Genomic DNA, 15,306 nt, shown 5'->3' with positions numbered 1-15,306 from the left:
TGTGTGTGTGTGTGTGTGTGAGAGAGAGAGAGTGAGAGAGAGAGAGAGAGAGAGAGTGTGTATGCTTCTGTATTTGTGTATTACCTTTAAGGTAACTTCCTTGAGATACTAGTCACATATCATAAAGTACACCCTTTACAATATGTAAGTCAGTGCTTTTTAGAATCTATAAAACTGACTTTAGGATTGGAATGTGGATCAGTGGGTAGATTACCTGCCCAGTGTACATAGGACCCTAGATGCAGAAAATTAGGTAGGATGGTGTGGGTATATAATCCTGGTATTCAAGAGGAAGAGGCAGGGGGATCAGAGGTTCAGCTGGCCAAAGCCAGCCTGGGATACATGAGACCGTATCTCATAAAAACAAAAACAAAACCCAAGTAAAGCCAAATGTCAGTAAGTTAGTGAGTGACTTGAACGTTGCTCACCACATTTACCGGCTTCCTGCACTGCTCTAACACGTTTGCACAAACCAGAGGCTTGAAAGCGATAGAGCTTTATTCTTTCATAGCTCTGGAGGCCAAAAGTATGAGATAGGTACAGCAGGGCCTCATGCTAGAGATTCCAGAGGAGCCCCAGTCCACAAGTGGATTCTGAATTCTAGAACATTGGCAGGTATCTTTAGGGCCATCATTGAACCCCCTGCAATCACTATTTCTAAAGGACGTTTCTAACCTCAGAGAAAGTCTATGCCTTCTGCCTGTCACTCTCCCAGCCTGACCTTCTCTGCCTCTGGAGCAGCCGCTCATTGCCACCATGTCAGTGGAACCACACGATGCATGTTCCTCTGTCACTCACGCCTTACATTTAACAGGATGGTTACAGGTCCATCCATGTTGTATCTTCATTAGAAATTCATTCTTTTTATGGCTTTTTAGTATTCCATGATTCTAAAGTCAGGTGGGCCATGCTTATTCAGTCATTCACCAGGATAGATAGTGAGTGGCTTTCACTTTGGGGAATGTTACCAACAAGGCTGCTGTGGACATGGACACACAGATTCTTTTGTGACCATACTTTTTCCATTTACCCGGGCATGTACCTTAATTGCATGAAGTCAGGCAACTAAGTGTATGTGTAACTTTTTGAGGTCCTAGAAAACTGTCACAGGTGCTCCGTGTAAATTCCATTGGTCTAAGACTAACTCCGGTACTTCCGTGTAACCACTTGGTGCTGCTGTCTCAGTTACAGCTGACCTCATCTGTGAGGGAGGGTTTCACTGTGCTGTCAATCTGAATTTCCTGAATGACTGTTCATCATGAATTGCATGTCTCCCCAGGAGATGTGTCTATTCAACTCTTTTGCCAATTAAAAACTGGATTATCTCTTGTTAGTTTTGAGTTTTAAAATATTTCAATATTACATATTTTTCTACTCTGTGTTTTTTTGATAACTCTCAGTAGTATTCTTTGAACTCCTCATGTTTCTTGGCTTCCTCTTATCACCTGACTTTTGGTGTTATAAGAATGTATGACCTCAGCCAAGGCTGTGAAGAGTCTTAGCTGTGTTTCCTTCTAAGAATTTTGTAATATTGATTCTTACCCTTGGGTTTCTGATCCATGCTGATTTGATTTTCCATGTGGTGTGAAGCAGAGACCAAACGTTATATTTTCATGTCGGTTCATTGGTATTGGTACCATGCATTGAAGAGACTGCTCTCTTCCCATTGAAACACTCGCTCATCTCTGCCTGAAACAGCTCATGAGGAATGCAAGGGTTTATTCCGGGTTTACAGTTCTCTGCTAACATATCTGTGTCCGCACATAAGGCAATATCACCCTTTCTTGATTAAAATGCAGCTTTGTAGTAAGTTTTAACATTAGGATATGAGAGGCCTCCAGTTTTGCCTTTTTAAAATTGTTTTGGTCATTCTGAGTTCACTGCCATTTTTTATAAGTCTTAACATCATTTTGCTAGTTTTGCAAAATAAGATTTTTTTCTTGTTTTAAAACTGGTTTCAGGGGTTGGGGATTTAGCTCAGTGGTAGAGCACTTGCCTAGCAAGCACAAGGCCCTGGGTTTGGTCCTCAGCTCTGGAGAAAAAAAAAAAAAAGATAAAACTGGTTTCAAACAGCTCAGGCTGGCTTCAGAGTAGACATTCAGGCCAGGATGCTTGGACCTCCTGGTCCTCCTGCTTTCCTGTCTGCCACCATCTGGGATAACGCCTGAGATTTACAGAACAACTATGGTTACTCTGTGAATTATTGGGGTGTGGACATTGTAGTATCTGGGTTTTCCAATCCATAAATATGAGACACTCCCATTCTCTAATTTCCTTCAGAGCCGCTTTGAACTGTGTCCACTTGCATCTCGCCATATGTTAGTGCAGAATGAAGTGCCACTGGGGAGTGCATTTTCCTCCTTGTAAAGTGTTTGGCCTGATAGGCAGCTGCTATAGATCTCAATGTTGTACTACACACTAGTGAGGCTGATGCCAATTAGGCCTTGTTTGATGTATTAATTCACCTGGTATCACAAGGAGGCCAATTGATGGGGACACTTACCAAAAGAACTGTATTTCTGCTTCAAGGAGTAGTCGAGGCAGCCCAAGCTGGCAGAATGGCTTTGCCCGTGAGACTCAGGTTCTTCAAGGTCCCTCCCTGTCCTTGTCCCAGTGCTTTAACGTGAGCTGCGGTGACTTCTGCCTGACAGTCTGCAGGAAAGGAGACCAGGCTTCTTCATGCCCACACGCTGGCCTTGGCTTTGGAGACAGTCTGCACGTTTACACAGCTCCTCTGTCCACTTGCTTATTATCCACTTGGCCCTGAAGAGACACCAAATGTGACTTTAGCTACTGTGTGTCCAACTAAAATTCTCTCAGAGAAAGTGATTGGAAGAGATACCCCTGCCCCACCCCTCAGTCACAGCCATTGGGAGCTCTTAGTTCCCTTACCTCTCCTTAGAGGATGGCATGTTTCCTGTCCTGTCTCGCTTCTCTCAGGTTCTGTTCTTTGCTTCTGCTGGTGATAGGATGTGTCCAGAACCTCACCAGCTTCCATGCCTGTTCCTAGTAGGAAGAGTGTGAACACCTAATTTAGGGCACCACAGGGGCTTTTCTTCCGTGGGGGAATAGACACAACTCTTTCCACTTTTACCCTGTTACTGAATACCCTATTACAAGTGTAAGATTAAAAACTACTTGTAGGAGCTGTAGTGAGAGGCAGCTGATGAAATCTCTCAGTTCCCTAACAGGGAGAGCTTATTGTTATACAGTCTACCAGTGTCTTAGTGAGGGTCACTATTGCTGACCACGACCAAAGCAACTTGGGGAGGAAAGGGTTTATTTGGCTTAAACTCCCACATCACTGTTCATCACTGAAGGAAGTCAGGACAGGAACTCAACAGGGCAGGAACCTGGAGGCAGGAGCTGATGCAGAGGACATGGGGGGGGGGGGGGGCTGCTTCCTGGCCTGGCTTGCTCAGTCTGCTTTCTTAAAGAACCCAGGACCACCCACTCAAGGATGGCACTACCCACAATGGGCTGGGCCCTCCCTATCAGTCACTAATTAAGAAATGTTCTACAGCTTACTTACAACAGGATCTTATGGAGGCATTTTCTCAGTTCAGGTTCCCTCCTCTCAGATGACTCTAGCGTGTGTCAAGTTGACACAAAACTGTCCAGCACAGTTAGTGACTCTCTAGCTTCGATTGTTCCCTGGGAGGCTGGAGAGAGACGCTCAGTGGCTAAGAGTACATATTGCTCTTGCAGAGGACCCAACTTTAGTTTGCAGCATCAACACTGGGCAACTTACAACTGCCAGGAACTCTAACTGGGTCCGATGCTGCCCTGCACCTCCCCCTGTAGTTAAACAGATTAATTATAAATTCTTTTAAATAATAAAATTGTTCCTAAGATGTAAGCCCCTTGTCCCTAGTTGGTTGGTGACTGCTTGGAAACGTACTGTGCCTGCCTGTCCCAGCATTCCTAGCTCCTGTGCTGTGAGAGTTTCTTAGAGCTGTGGTTTACTAACTCCTTTATATGGGGCTCACCCAGCTCCACTAAAGCATACTCTGGTTCCAGAAGATCTCTCATCTTTCCTGGAGGGAAATACCCACTCATGACCATTAGTACAACACCTCTACACTGGAAACCCACAAAAAGCTTTGCTCCTGTGCTTTGGGGAGCCTCTTTTTGAATGATTGGCTCACCACAGCTCAGACCCAGCAGGGCTTCCAGAGAGGGCAGACACCTGACTAGGGGCTTGCAGAGAGCTGGTCCTAAGCTGGTTTGTTATTCCTTTACAACAGTAAGTGCCATTTATCGAACCCTTACTGTGTGCCATGCACAGGCCTCAGTCCTCCTCCTCTTCCTCTCCTTTCTCCTCTTTCTCCTCTTCCTCCTCTTCTTCTTCCTCCTCCTCAACTCTTAAGCCTCAGGTGGAATGATCACAGATGGACCAGCAAGTCCCATGTGGCCCAGCTTCCCTCATTGATGCTCAGAAGGTAGAGCCCTGACTCCTCCCTCTTGCATGTGGCCTGAGACATCTTCATGGGCCTAGTGGGAAGCCATTAGAGAAGGGATGCCAGGACAGGAACAGAGCACTACTTAGGGCTGAGATACTGATCATCATTGCCTAGATAGAGGACAGGGTCTGTGGGACCACTAGGTTTTGTTACCTGTATAGAAACGGGCATTGTACAGAAGGCAGTTGACTGAGGATGGGAGCGGCTCTAACCCAGGAGTCTGGCTAGGGGTGCTGAGGGCTCTTTGAGTTGCTTGGTAAAAACTTCCAAGTGTGACTGCTGTCTAGGTAGGTCACAGTCAAGGTCTGGTAGAAGTACAGTTTCTCTTTATTTCCCAGCCTGTCCTGTTCCTCCTTCATCCACACTTTCCCTGCTGGGTGTGGAAGCCAAAGCCACAGCCTGCATATGCTAGGCAGATGCTTTACCATGGACCCACATCCTCAACTCTAATAGTGTAATTCTTGGCAGTGTTCAAGGATGATGGGAGTGCGCTCAGTGTAGCCTATGGGAGCATCTGACTGCACGTGCACTCACTCCCACAGCTGCCAACCACTACTCATGTGCCTTTTTTCTGTGAGTTTCAGGCATGAGTGCTGTAGTTACATCCTTTCCACCCCTCCCCCCCATCTCCCCCCAAGCCCCTCCCACTACCTCTCAAATTTATGACCTCCTTTAAAATGATTGCTGTCTTATACACACCACCTACTGCGTTCATTAGTGTTGCTAATACGTACACGTGTTTAGGACTGACCACTGGGCCGGGAGAATCTATCTGGGGACTCAGACCTGAAGAAAACCAGTTTTCCCTCCTTCAGCAGACACTGACTGTAGCTCTTCGTCTAGGAGTGGGGCCCAGAAGGTTCTCCTCGTCTACTTAGGCACAGCAACTGGTGCCATTGTGCAAGTCTTGTTTAGGCAACCGTCTTGTTGGGACTTCACAGGTGTGGCTTCCCAGTCATGTCTAGAACACATTGTCTAATAGGGGCTCCTCATCCTTTGAATTAAAATTTTTCTGTCTCCTTCGCAGTTTCCTCTAAGTCTTAGGTGCAGGGTTGTATTGGGATGCACGTGGGGCTGGACCTTCCACAGTTGCTACTCTGCATTTTAACCAGATCTCTGTAATAGTCTCCATCTGTTGCAAAAACAAGATTCTTTGATGAAAGGTGAGCGCTGCAGTCACCCGTCTCTGGACACCTATTAACCTGAGAATGTGAGGATTAAAAGCCATATTACTCTGATTCCCCCTCTTCAGAATCAAGCAACCACAGTGCATGGCAGTCAAGGCTCAGGAGGCCCTGGCAGGGTTACCAGCTATCAATGTTCTCACCAGCTACCAGCTAATTTCCAGCTCCTAGAGAGATAAGACAAGTCCTAAAGCTGCCGTGCCCTCTCACGATTCATAAAGAAAGTGATGGCATCTAAGTGCCTTAATAGAGTAAAGCCAGGATGGCTGGATTACCCCCAGGGGCCATCTGTAGGCCCCCACGCCCAGTGCCCTGGCACATAGGCTGGTGCATTGTTTGCAGCCGTGCAGGACGATTAGGAGTGTACTTGAGAGCAGGCTGCTCACTGGTGTGTGTGTGTGTGTGTGTGTGTGTGTGTGTGTGTGTGTGTGTGTGTGTGCTGACCCTTAGGCTCGGAGCTCCGACTCCTCTTTCCCATAGTGGTCAGGAACTAACTCAAAGACCACTGGGTTTCCCACTCTGGTCTGCTTAGGGTTCTTTGTGCTCTAATACGTCTGTCGTGGCTCATTCTGTAGCCTAGTCTTGGCTTTTCTGTGTCTCTCACTAATTTCTGTGTGGGAGATCTGTCTTTTACCCTGTTTTCCAGTGTCTGGAGCTTGGGGTTTATATAGACCACCAAACCCATCCAAGTCTTCCCTTCCTGTACTTGCTCACACTTGCCTGCATCCTCCCTCGTGTGGATTCGGGATGATGGAAAGTGCTGTACTCCCTGCACATTCTAAGTATCCTGAAAGGGTCTGGGTGTGGTAATAAGGCCCTTGTAGCTGGACACTGCTGAGGATGTTACAATAAGTTTGAGGTCTTTGTGGCAAGACCCTCTTCCTTCTGGATGTTTGGAGCTTGTGTTTTCTTGGCCTAACTTATTCCTGGAAGGACAGAGTGCTGTGCGGTCGTTCCTGGTATGATTGTGACCCATAGACTAATTCTTCCTTAGGCTTTGTGCTTCATGTTCCCTGTCTCGGAGGACATAAAGAATTGTTTTTATGAACAATTCTTTGAACCTGGTAGGTAGGGACACAGAAGTTCTCAGAGCTAGTGTGCTGTTCTTCTCTGCTGACGCAGTCTGCCCTGTGGAACTTCCCCCACAGAGCTAGACAGAGGCCTCTGTGAAAGTCCCACTTGTGCCATCTAGAGTCAGACATTTATTTAACCTAGCAGACACTTAAATCTTTTGCAGGAGCGAAATCCATGTTGAGTGGTGCTCACTGGTTTTTCTAAAGCCAAAAAGAATGTATCTGCGACAAAAGTCGTCTAGAAATAGATTCTATTTTGGAGAGTCTTCTACAGGTTTATCTCATTCACAGTAGCAGTCAGTCATGGTGGTGCATGCCTGGAATCCTAGCCCTGGGGAGGCGAAGACAGGGGGATTAGGAGGTTCAGGCCAAGGCTAAACTACAGAGTGAGGCCTTGTTTTAAAACAATAAAGTTGCTGTGGCCACTGAGTGCTTATTTTCTCTCCTAAAGACTCATTGGATTTCATGACAACTTCTGAGACTAATGATGTTGCTCACTACAGAGGAGGGATTAGAGGCTCAGAGCAATGTAGCGATTTGCCCATGGATTCATAGGCAGGGCATGATGGGGCAGGCGTGACGCCAGATGTGCCTGGCTCTAGAGCCTTGCTTTTGCCTAGTAGGCTTTGTGGCTTCCCTTTATATCAATGTGTCTATTTCACTCGTTTTTCTATAGTTTGTAGGCATTGTGGGATGTCTGGAAAAACCTTAGTAGCTACTTTGGTGAGGAAGTGTCTGTTATTTCTTACAGACTTTCTGTCCTCTTTCTCTCTCCAGCTATGGTGTACTGCTTTGGGAGCTGTTGACTGGCGAGGTGCCCTTCCGGGGCATTGATGGCTTAGCAGTGGCTTACGGTGTGGCCATGAACAAACTCGCCCTTCCTATCCCCTCTACATGTCCAGAGCCTTTTGCCAAACTTATGGAAGGTAAGTAACTCCTGGGCCGAGGAAAGCTGGTGGCTGTTAACCTTTACCCAGCACTTGGAAGACGTGAGATCAGCTGCAGGAAAAGGAGATGAGTATTAGCCACCGGGGGAAGAGTTGAGAGAGCTGTTTGTAGACAGTGGCCACACCCTGCTAAAGCAGGTTCCTTTTTGCAGTGACTATAGAAATTATTAACTAAAACCTGCTATCTCGCATTCCAGAATCGTCTTATGTATTACAAAATAAGCTACAGTGGCAATTCTTCCCAGGCCTGAGTGTCTTGTGTGTAGAACTGAAGGTTGTTTGGGAAGAAAGGGACTCAAACATCACTGAGTCGAAAACATGATTTTGTGAGAAATGCAAAGCTAGGCAAAGTGAAGAAGGAAAGGGCCTACTGTGTGGTGGCAACTGGTAGGCTCACTCCTCCTGACTCTCCCTGATGTTCTCCTCTTTGTCTTCTCCCATTGAGGTGTGGGGATGGTAGCTTGTGTTCATGTAGGAATTTGGGGCACAGTCACCCATGGTCCACTTGAACCGTATGTACCTCGTAAGCTGGTAGCAGTGGCAAGCATAGGAAATTGTGTTCTATGCTTGCTCAATGGTGTACAGGGCAGTGTGTCTGACTTCCGGTTTCCCCTCTTCATGTTATAATGGTGGGTGGTGTGCTTTCCTGCGCGGGCTCCATAAATTCAGGGCTCCATTTTCTAGGAGAAATTGAGGCTTTTTTTCTGATGAGGAGGGTATGCAGTACGAAATGAAGCTTCCGTTTGCCTCTGCCTGCCCCACTCTTCCTCTTTCTTTTCATTTTCCATTCAGACTGCTGGAATCCCGACCCCCATTCGCGCCCGTCTTTCACGAGTATCCTGGACCAGCTAACGACTATAGAAGAGTCCGGTTTCTTTGAGATGCCCAAGGACTCCTTCCACTGCCTGCAGGACGACTGGAAACATGAGATTCAGGAGATGTTTGACCAACTCAGGGCCAAAGAAAAGGTAGAGAGGAGGGGACGGCAGGTCTTGTCTTGGCAGGGATGCTTCACTGGGTTGTCTGGACTCAGGGTACCAACCACTGACACCAGTACCTTCTTGGGGTCTGCTTGATGGTCCACACCACAGGATAGGAACCTGAAACTGACATTTTCATGATTTTGTGGAAAGCGTTCTAAGCTCAGATCATCTGGCGATGCCAGCATCTCTTGGCTTGCTGGAGTCTGCTTTTGAGTTTGGTAGTCATTCCCCCAGTGGCCCTCCCTTTTTCTGTGGTATGACCCTAGCAATCAGTGTCCACACAAATGAAACCAATTATATACAGTTTTATGCCCTGTGATGTCTGGGCAGAGCCGAATCTGGGGACCTGAGAGATGGACATATAGTCTTGGGGAGTTAGTAGTAGTGTGATAGCCAGGCATGGTGGCACATGCATGTACTCACAGCCCTCAGAAGGCTGAGGAAGGAGGGCTGCAAGTTTGAGATCAGGGCTATAAAGTGATTTCAAGACTACTTGGGCTATAGTGTGAAAGAGTTAAATTAATAAGTAAATAGCAATATGATAATGATAAAATCTAAAACTGCATATGATTCATTGTTTCATTTTTTTGTTTCCACTTGAAAAGTGTAAGAAAGCCTTTTTGTCCTGTTGGTATGACAGCGCGGGGAGGGGGGGTGCGGGGGGGGGGCAGTGTGATTGATTGTTCTCATCTCACAGCTGAGGGCCAGGGGCGTCCACCTTCTTGGAGCTAGGAAGGGGGAAGTAGGACTGAGCCTGGGCCACTGGATTCTAAGCCCTTTTCTGCAATGCCTTTGTTGTCCCCTACACAAATGGTTTAAAAATAATTTCTGAATCTAATTAAGAGAGATTAGTCTCCTTTGGAGCACAGTGATCCTAAGCTGTTGGGAGGTCACTGACGGGCCTGTAGTGACAGAGTGGGGTGGCAGAGTGGGGAGGCTGACAGTGGGTAGATCTCTGGGGGTCCCTCTGGGAGAACCATTGATATCATTCCATTACTGCTACTCTTCCACGGAGGACCTCCACCGTGGCTGGCTTTTGTCAAGATTGCTCAGTCACCAACTCCGGGCCACCATTCTTTACAGTCGTAATGTAATTTATAAATTACACAAGCCAGTAGGAAAAACGAAAATTGGATCTTGTCAATAAGTAGTTAGAGTAAACCCCCTCCCCCAGTTATAGTTTTGCTTTCTGTGGCTTGACTTAACCACTGTCAACCACAGTCTGAAAATATTAAATGGAACATTGAAGAAGTGAACAGAGTCATGTTTTAAATGGCATGCTGTTCTAAGCATCGTGAGACTGTCTTGCTCTGACCTTCCTAGGGACAGTCATTCTCCTCACACTGGCACGTTACCCAAGCCACACAGTATTGATCTTGGGTTTCTCATCTGCTATTGTGATAAGGCAACTTTGTGTTTAGGTAACCCTTATTTTATTTAATAAATGTTCCAAAGGACAAGAGTAGTAATGCTGGTGACTTTAGTGCAATATATTGTTGTTGTTGTTATTATTATACTATACATATGAATATACTATATATTAATCTCTTGTAGTGCCTAACTTATAGAGTCAGTTTTATAGTTGAGGTATTTTAGAGGAAGACACATAATACACACAGAGTTCAGAGGAATCCATGGTTTCAAACATTCCCTGTTGGTCTTGACGTACTCTCCAAGGATAAGGAGGCGCTGCTGCTGTAGGAAGAGTCAGCCTGTGTCTCCAGGCTTGCTCTGTGGCGTTAGCCTCTGTAGTTGTAGTCACAGAATGGTTGTGTTACACTCTCCTCTCACCCCGTGCTGAAGGAGAGCTCTCCAGGTCGCCTCCTTTCTGCACTGAGACCCACCCTTCTCTTTACCGCCCCTGCCCACCCCCCCCCCCCCTGTCTGTAGGAGCTCCGAACCTGGGAGGAGGAGCTGACCCGGGCTGCGCTCCAGCAGAAGAACCAGGAAGAGCTGCTCCGGCGTAGGGAGCAGGAGCTGGCGGAGCGGGAGATCGACATCCTGGAGCGAGAGCTCAACATCATCATCCACCAGCTGTGCCAGGAAAAGCCCCGGGTGAAGAAACGCAAGGGCAAGTTCAGGAAGAGCCGGCTGAAACTCAAGGACGGCAACCGCATCAGCCTCCCCTCCGGTCAGTGGCAGAGCGAGCAAGAGCAAGAGCGCGCAGGACCGGGAGCTGGTTTGGCAGGGGTTGGGGGGAGTTAGACTGTGCTTGGAAACACAGACCACAGTTCCTGAAGTAAAGCATGCTGGGGTGCACCATCTTGCTCAGTGGGTGCCAGGCCTTGTGGGGAATTGTCCATTGGAGAAGGATGTGCACCACTGGGGTGAAGGGGTTCTCAGGTGTTCCTAGATGAGAAATCTTAATCCTGAAAAGGAACTTGTCTCAAGTTTCTTCTCACGGTTCTCAGTGCATTTAATATTAGGTTAACAAGTAAACGTTCCTATTATAAGATTTACATACAGCCTCTCAGAAGCACAGTGGCCCCATAAAAGTACATTTTCAGTACTGTTACCTGGGGAAATGTAAAGAGATAAGAAACCGTGAGTTAGAACCTTGGTGGAGTATAATGTGCCCAAGGGGGCATGTGAGTATCTCTATAGATAAAAAAAAAATTGTTTGTGTTCTAAATCTATAAGGCCTTGGGAAGCAAGCTTATTAGAATTTAAGGAAATAAAGAATGAGGTAGTCAGAGTGACTTGGGATGATGGCTTAGACACTGACAAGAGAGTTAAGCCATCGAATCAGAGAATGTGCTTATGGGAGTGTGCTCAGCTGTCCTTGTCACATTTGATGTGGTTGGCTTTGTTTGTTTGGTTGGTTGTTTTGTTTATTGCAAGTCGTATGGTATCTTTGCGTACACGCGGAGCACCTGGGCTGTACCAGGACATTGCTATGCACTAGCAACAGAGGCGAAGCTCTGGGCCCATTTGCAGGGAGAGGTTAGTGTAGTGAGGGAGGGCCCAGGGCCTCTGACAGATGAGGAGGAGGCTGAAACTCAGAACTCAAGAGCTGAACATTCCGTGTTCTTCATGCTGTATCAAAACTACCATTATGGTGTGTAAGAAGTGGGTCAGTTCCCCATTTCTGTTGAATCCTTGTGTTTCCATCATGATCTGATTCTTAATACAGCTGCAATTTGTGAGGAGCATTGAACACTCTTTATTTGGTACATGAAAGGACATGCGTGGTGACCGGTCATCTATCCTCATTCCTAGACTAATCCACAAAGCGACATGCACTAGAAAGCAGCACTTAGGTTGTAATTGTACTACCTGTGTCCATTACATAGAGAACGTTATGAAGATGACTGTCTGTGCGTTCATCTTGTCATGTGACCATTCTGGAGAAAACAGGAGATGAAGGCCTACCCCTCAGGCCTGCCAGGAGACATCGGATTTCTTAAATGAGTTTGACCGTGTGGTAACCCTGACGCACACGTGTTTGTCTCTCCAAGCAGATTTCCAGCACAAGTTCACGGTGCAGGCCTCCCCGACCATGGATAAAAGGAAGAGTCTGATCAGCAACCGGTCGAGTCCTCCTGCAAGCCCCACCATCATCCCTCGTCTTCGAGCCATCCAGTGTGAGACAGTAGTTTCCAAAACTGAGGCCAGACATCCCAGGGACTCTTGTCCCCTGCTCTGCTCAGCCACTGATGAATCCAGGCTTGTTCCAGCTGTAACTTCTGCCACCTTCCCCAACCATGTTTGCACACATGGATATACATTTGCAGAGCCACAGCCTTCCTTCTCCTCGTCCCGTTGTTCACTTCTATGCTGTTTCCTCCACCTTTCCCACACAGTCAGACAGCAGCACAGGGGGGTGTGGATATGGGAAAGTCTTTAGGGACTTGCAAAGCAATTTGGAAGCTGGAGTGATAGCGATATAGATTGGTGTCCGCCTGAGGCCCTCCATACTGTCTGCCCTTCTGGGCACCACTACTTTCCTTCCATCTGTACTTCCCAGGCTGAGGCTTTCCAAAGCCTAGGTCTTAAGAAAACTCGTCAAAGTTTTAGTGTAGGCCAAAACCTGGACTAGTGTTATTTTTTACTATAGCAATTGCTCTAAATAAATTGTGTGTGTGTGCATGTGCGCGAGCGTGTGTGTATATGTGTGTGTGCCTGTGTGTGCACGTGTGTTGCATGTGCGTGTGTGTATGTGTGTGTGCGTGCATGTGTGTGTGTGTGCGTGTGTGTGTGCGTGTGTGTGTGTGTGTGCACGTGTGCATGTGTGTGCGTGCATGTGTGTGTGCATGTGTGTATGTGCATGTGTGCGCATGTGTGTGTGCACGTGTATGTGTGTGTGTGTCTGTCTGTCTGTCTGCATTTTTTTGGAGATACTTATCTTACTCAACCTTTGTTATTCACAGTGACACCTGGTGAAAGCAGTAAAACCTGGGGCCGGAGCTCAGTTGTTCCAAAAGAGGAAGGGGAGGAAGAGGAGAAGAGGGCCCCAAAGAAGAAGGGCCGGACATGGGGACCAGGAACACTTGGGCAGAAAGAGCTCACATCAGGAGATGAAGGGTAAGAGGCAGATGATGTGAATGTCTCTCTCACTCACAGACTGGCACAACATTTTAAAGTATGATAGGAAATACTTTTGTTTCTCTTGTTTATTTTAATATGTTTGGAAAAGTATACAGGTTTATTGTTTTATTTTCTAAGATGGGCTGGGCTAGTCCAAGCTGTGTTCAAGCTCTCTGTCTTCCTGCCTCCACCTCCCGAGTGCCGGGACTACAGATGGATGCGCACTGCTACTTCTAAGCTCTTCCTGACCCTTCTAGAGAATTGTCCAGTCTCCTGACCCTGGGCTTCCTTGTAGGCAGGAATTGTCAAGCTCTTTCTATGAAAGGCCAGATGACATTTTAGGCTTCTGGGTCTTCATGGTGACAAAGAAATAAAAAAGCTGTCCCAGATTCTGCGTGACACATAAGTGAATGAGCACATGTGGCTGTGTTCCTCTCAAACCTCACAAAGACAAGTGGCAGGCGGGATCGGATTCAGTCCGCTGGTTTGCTGCTCCTGCAGGTGTTCTCAAAGCAGCAAGTAACCCAAAGAGGATGGGGATGCAGGAAGCTGGTCTGAGTGGGCTAAGACCTGAGGCTTCCCCATAAACCGTCCATTCGGAGGAAGGGGAGGAAGAGCAGGGTCCGAAAGGGCTTTATCCTGAAGCAGAGGCCGGCACAGGACCTCAGCCCTGGCACTGCCCTGGGATGTACTGTGCCCCTTGGACTGCCTTGCTACTCCCCAGCTAACCACATGCTAATGCCTTCTAGGCAACCGGTGCCTTAGGTGCGCTGCATCCTCACTTGTAGGCTGGAGGCCTGGGAGGCAAATTCTTTGCATCTCTGTTTTTCATAGGCCAGGCCTCCTGATGGCACAGAGAGGGTCTTGGACAAGGACTCAGCTCCACAGGGAGCTGTAGAGCTCATGTTTTCTCAGCTACAAAATGGGCATAAGACTAGTGCCTAGCTTAAGGGTTAGCTGAGTTCCTCTTATGAAGTGCATCAATTAGCTGGCTCATGGTGAACGCACCTAATTACTATGCTGGGATGATGGTTCTCTGCCTTCCATGTCATCTACTTAATACTCGAAGTGTGAGCAGCACGGTTTGTATTTCTTCTAGAGTACTTCCTGCTCTTCTGAGTGTGAGGATAGCAATTGCAGCATCATTTCCAGTGACTTCCTGTTGCTCACTGAATGGGGCTTCCAAACCTGTATGTTCAAACTCTCCATTCTTCATGTCTGAGCTCAAGGGGAAAAAAATAACAATTAGATTTATTAAAAAAAAAAAAAAAGAATGGATGTATACTGTCAAGTAAGGCTTTGAAATCCTAAGTTGCTTTAAATAGAAAATGTAGACTTGTAGGACAAGACTTGTAGGCCTTTGGGGTCACAGGCCAACAGAGCTCAGGAGAGGAGAGTGGATAAGAACTTGCAGTCTGTCCTTCATGGCCTGGCTTTGAGGAACCCAGTCACCCTGTCACTGGCTACCTCAGACATTAGTATAAATTCTAAGGTTAACCAGGCTAGTGGTGGTGTCTGATAATTAAGTTTTTCACTCCATTTTCAGTGAGTGTGCACAGTAGTTTTTCTTCCTTCCTGCAGGTCCTTCCTCTCCTCAAGGAGGATTCTAGTGATTTTGCTGCTTCCGCTTCACTTAAAGGTTCTTGTGTTTGTCTTGTGTTTGTCTTGATAGTAAATTAACTTTCTTCTTCTTCCACTGCGACAGTGTTAACTCTGTGCTTTGCTTTCTTCTTACATAGATCTGCCCTTGCAGGCTTTTGAGACAATTAGGAAGCACATGCCTTGGGTTTTCATTATTCCCAATTCTCACTGAAGAAATGAAAGTGTATTCTAACAAGCTTGAGTCCCGTTGTCTTTGATGTCAGAAATGTTAGAGATATCTCCATCATAATGTTATTAATTGTAGTGCCTGTTGACTGAAGAAAATTATAACAGCAAAGCCCTTGAATTCAGTAAAGTGAACCCCCCCAATTCATCTAACAGTACATGTCTGTAGGGAGAATCCCCCCCCAATTCAACTAACAGTATATGTCTGTAGGGAGAATTTCCCCCCAATTCATCTAACAGTACATGTCTGTAGGGAGAATTCCCCCCCCCATTCATCTAACAGTACATGTCTGTAGGGAGAA

General features: G+C 46.8%; 1 protein-coding gene across 2 annotated transcripts in view; it reads left to right on the top strand.

Moving 5' to 3' along the window:
• Positions 1–15,306, top strand: part of Map3k9 (mitogen-activated protein kinase kinase kinase 9) — a 73,303-nt gene that overhangs the window by 45,145 nt on the left and 12,852 nt on the right. For both annotated transcript variants that reach the window (XM_021179172.2, XM_021179173.1), the window contains exons 4-8: positions 7,498–7,646; positions 8,460–8,635; positions 10,541–10,781; positions 12,112–12,234; positions 13,021–13,174. In XM_021179172.2, coding sequence (XP_021034831.1) covers positions 7,498–7,646; positions 8,460–8,635; positions 10,541–10,781; positions 12,112–12,234; positions 13,021–13,174 — 843 coding nt within the window. The remainder of the gene's footprint in view (positions 1–7,497; positions 7,647–8,459; positions 8,636–10,540; positions 10,782–12,111; positions 12,235–13,020; positions 13,175–15,306) is intronic.

Source organism: Mus caroli, chromosome 12 (genome assembly GCF_900094665.2).
Source record: "Mus caroli chromosome 12, CAROLI_EIJ_v1.1, whole genome shotgun sequence".
Classification (NCBI taxonomy): domain Eukaryota; kingdom Metazoa; phylum Chordata; class Mammalia; order Rodentia; family Muridae; genus Mus; species Mus caroli.
Note: the sequence above shows the minus strand (reverse complement) of the source record. Positions and strands in the feature narration are given on the sequence as shown.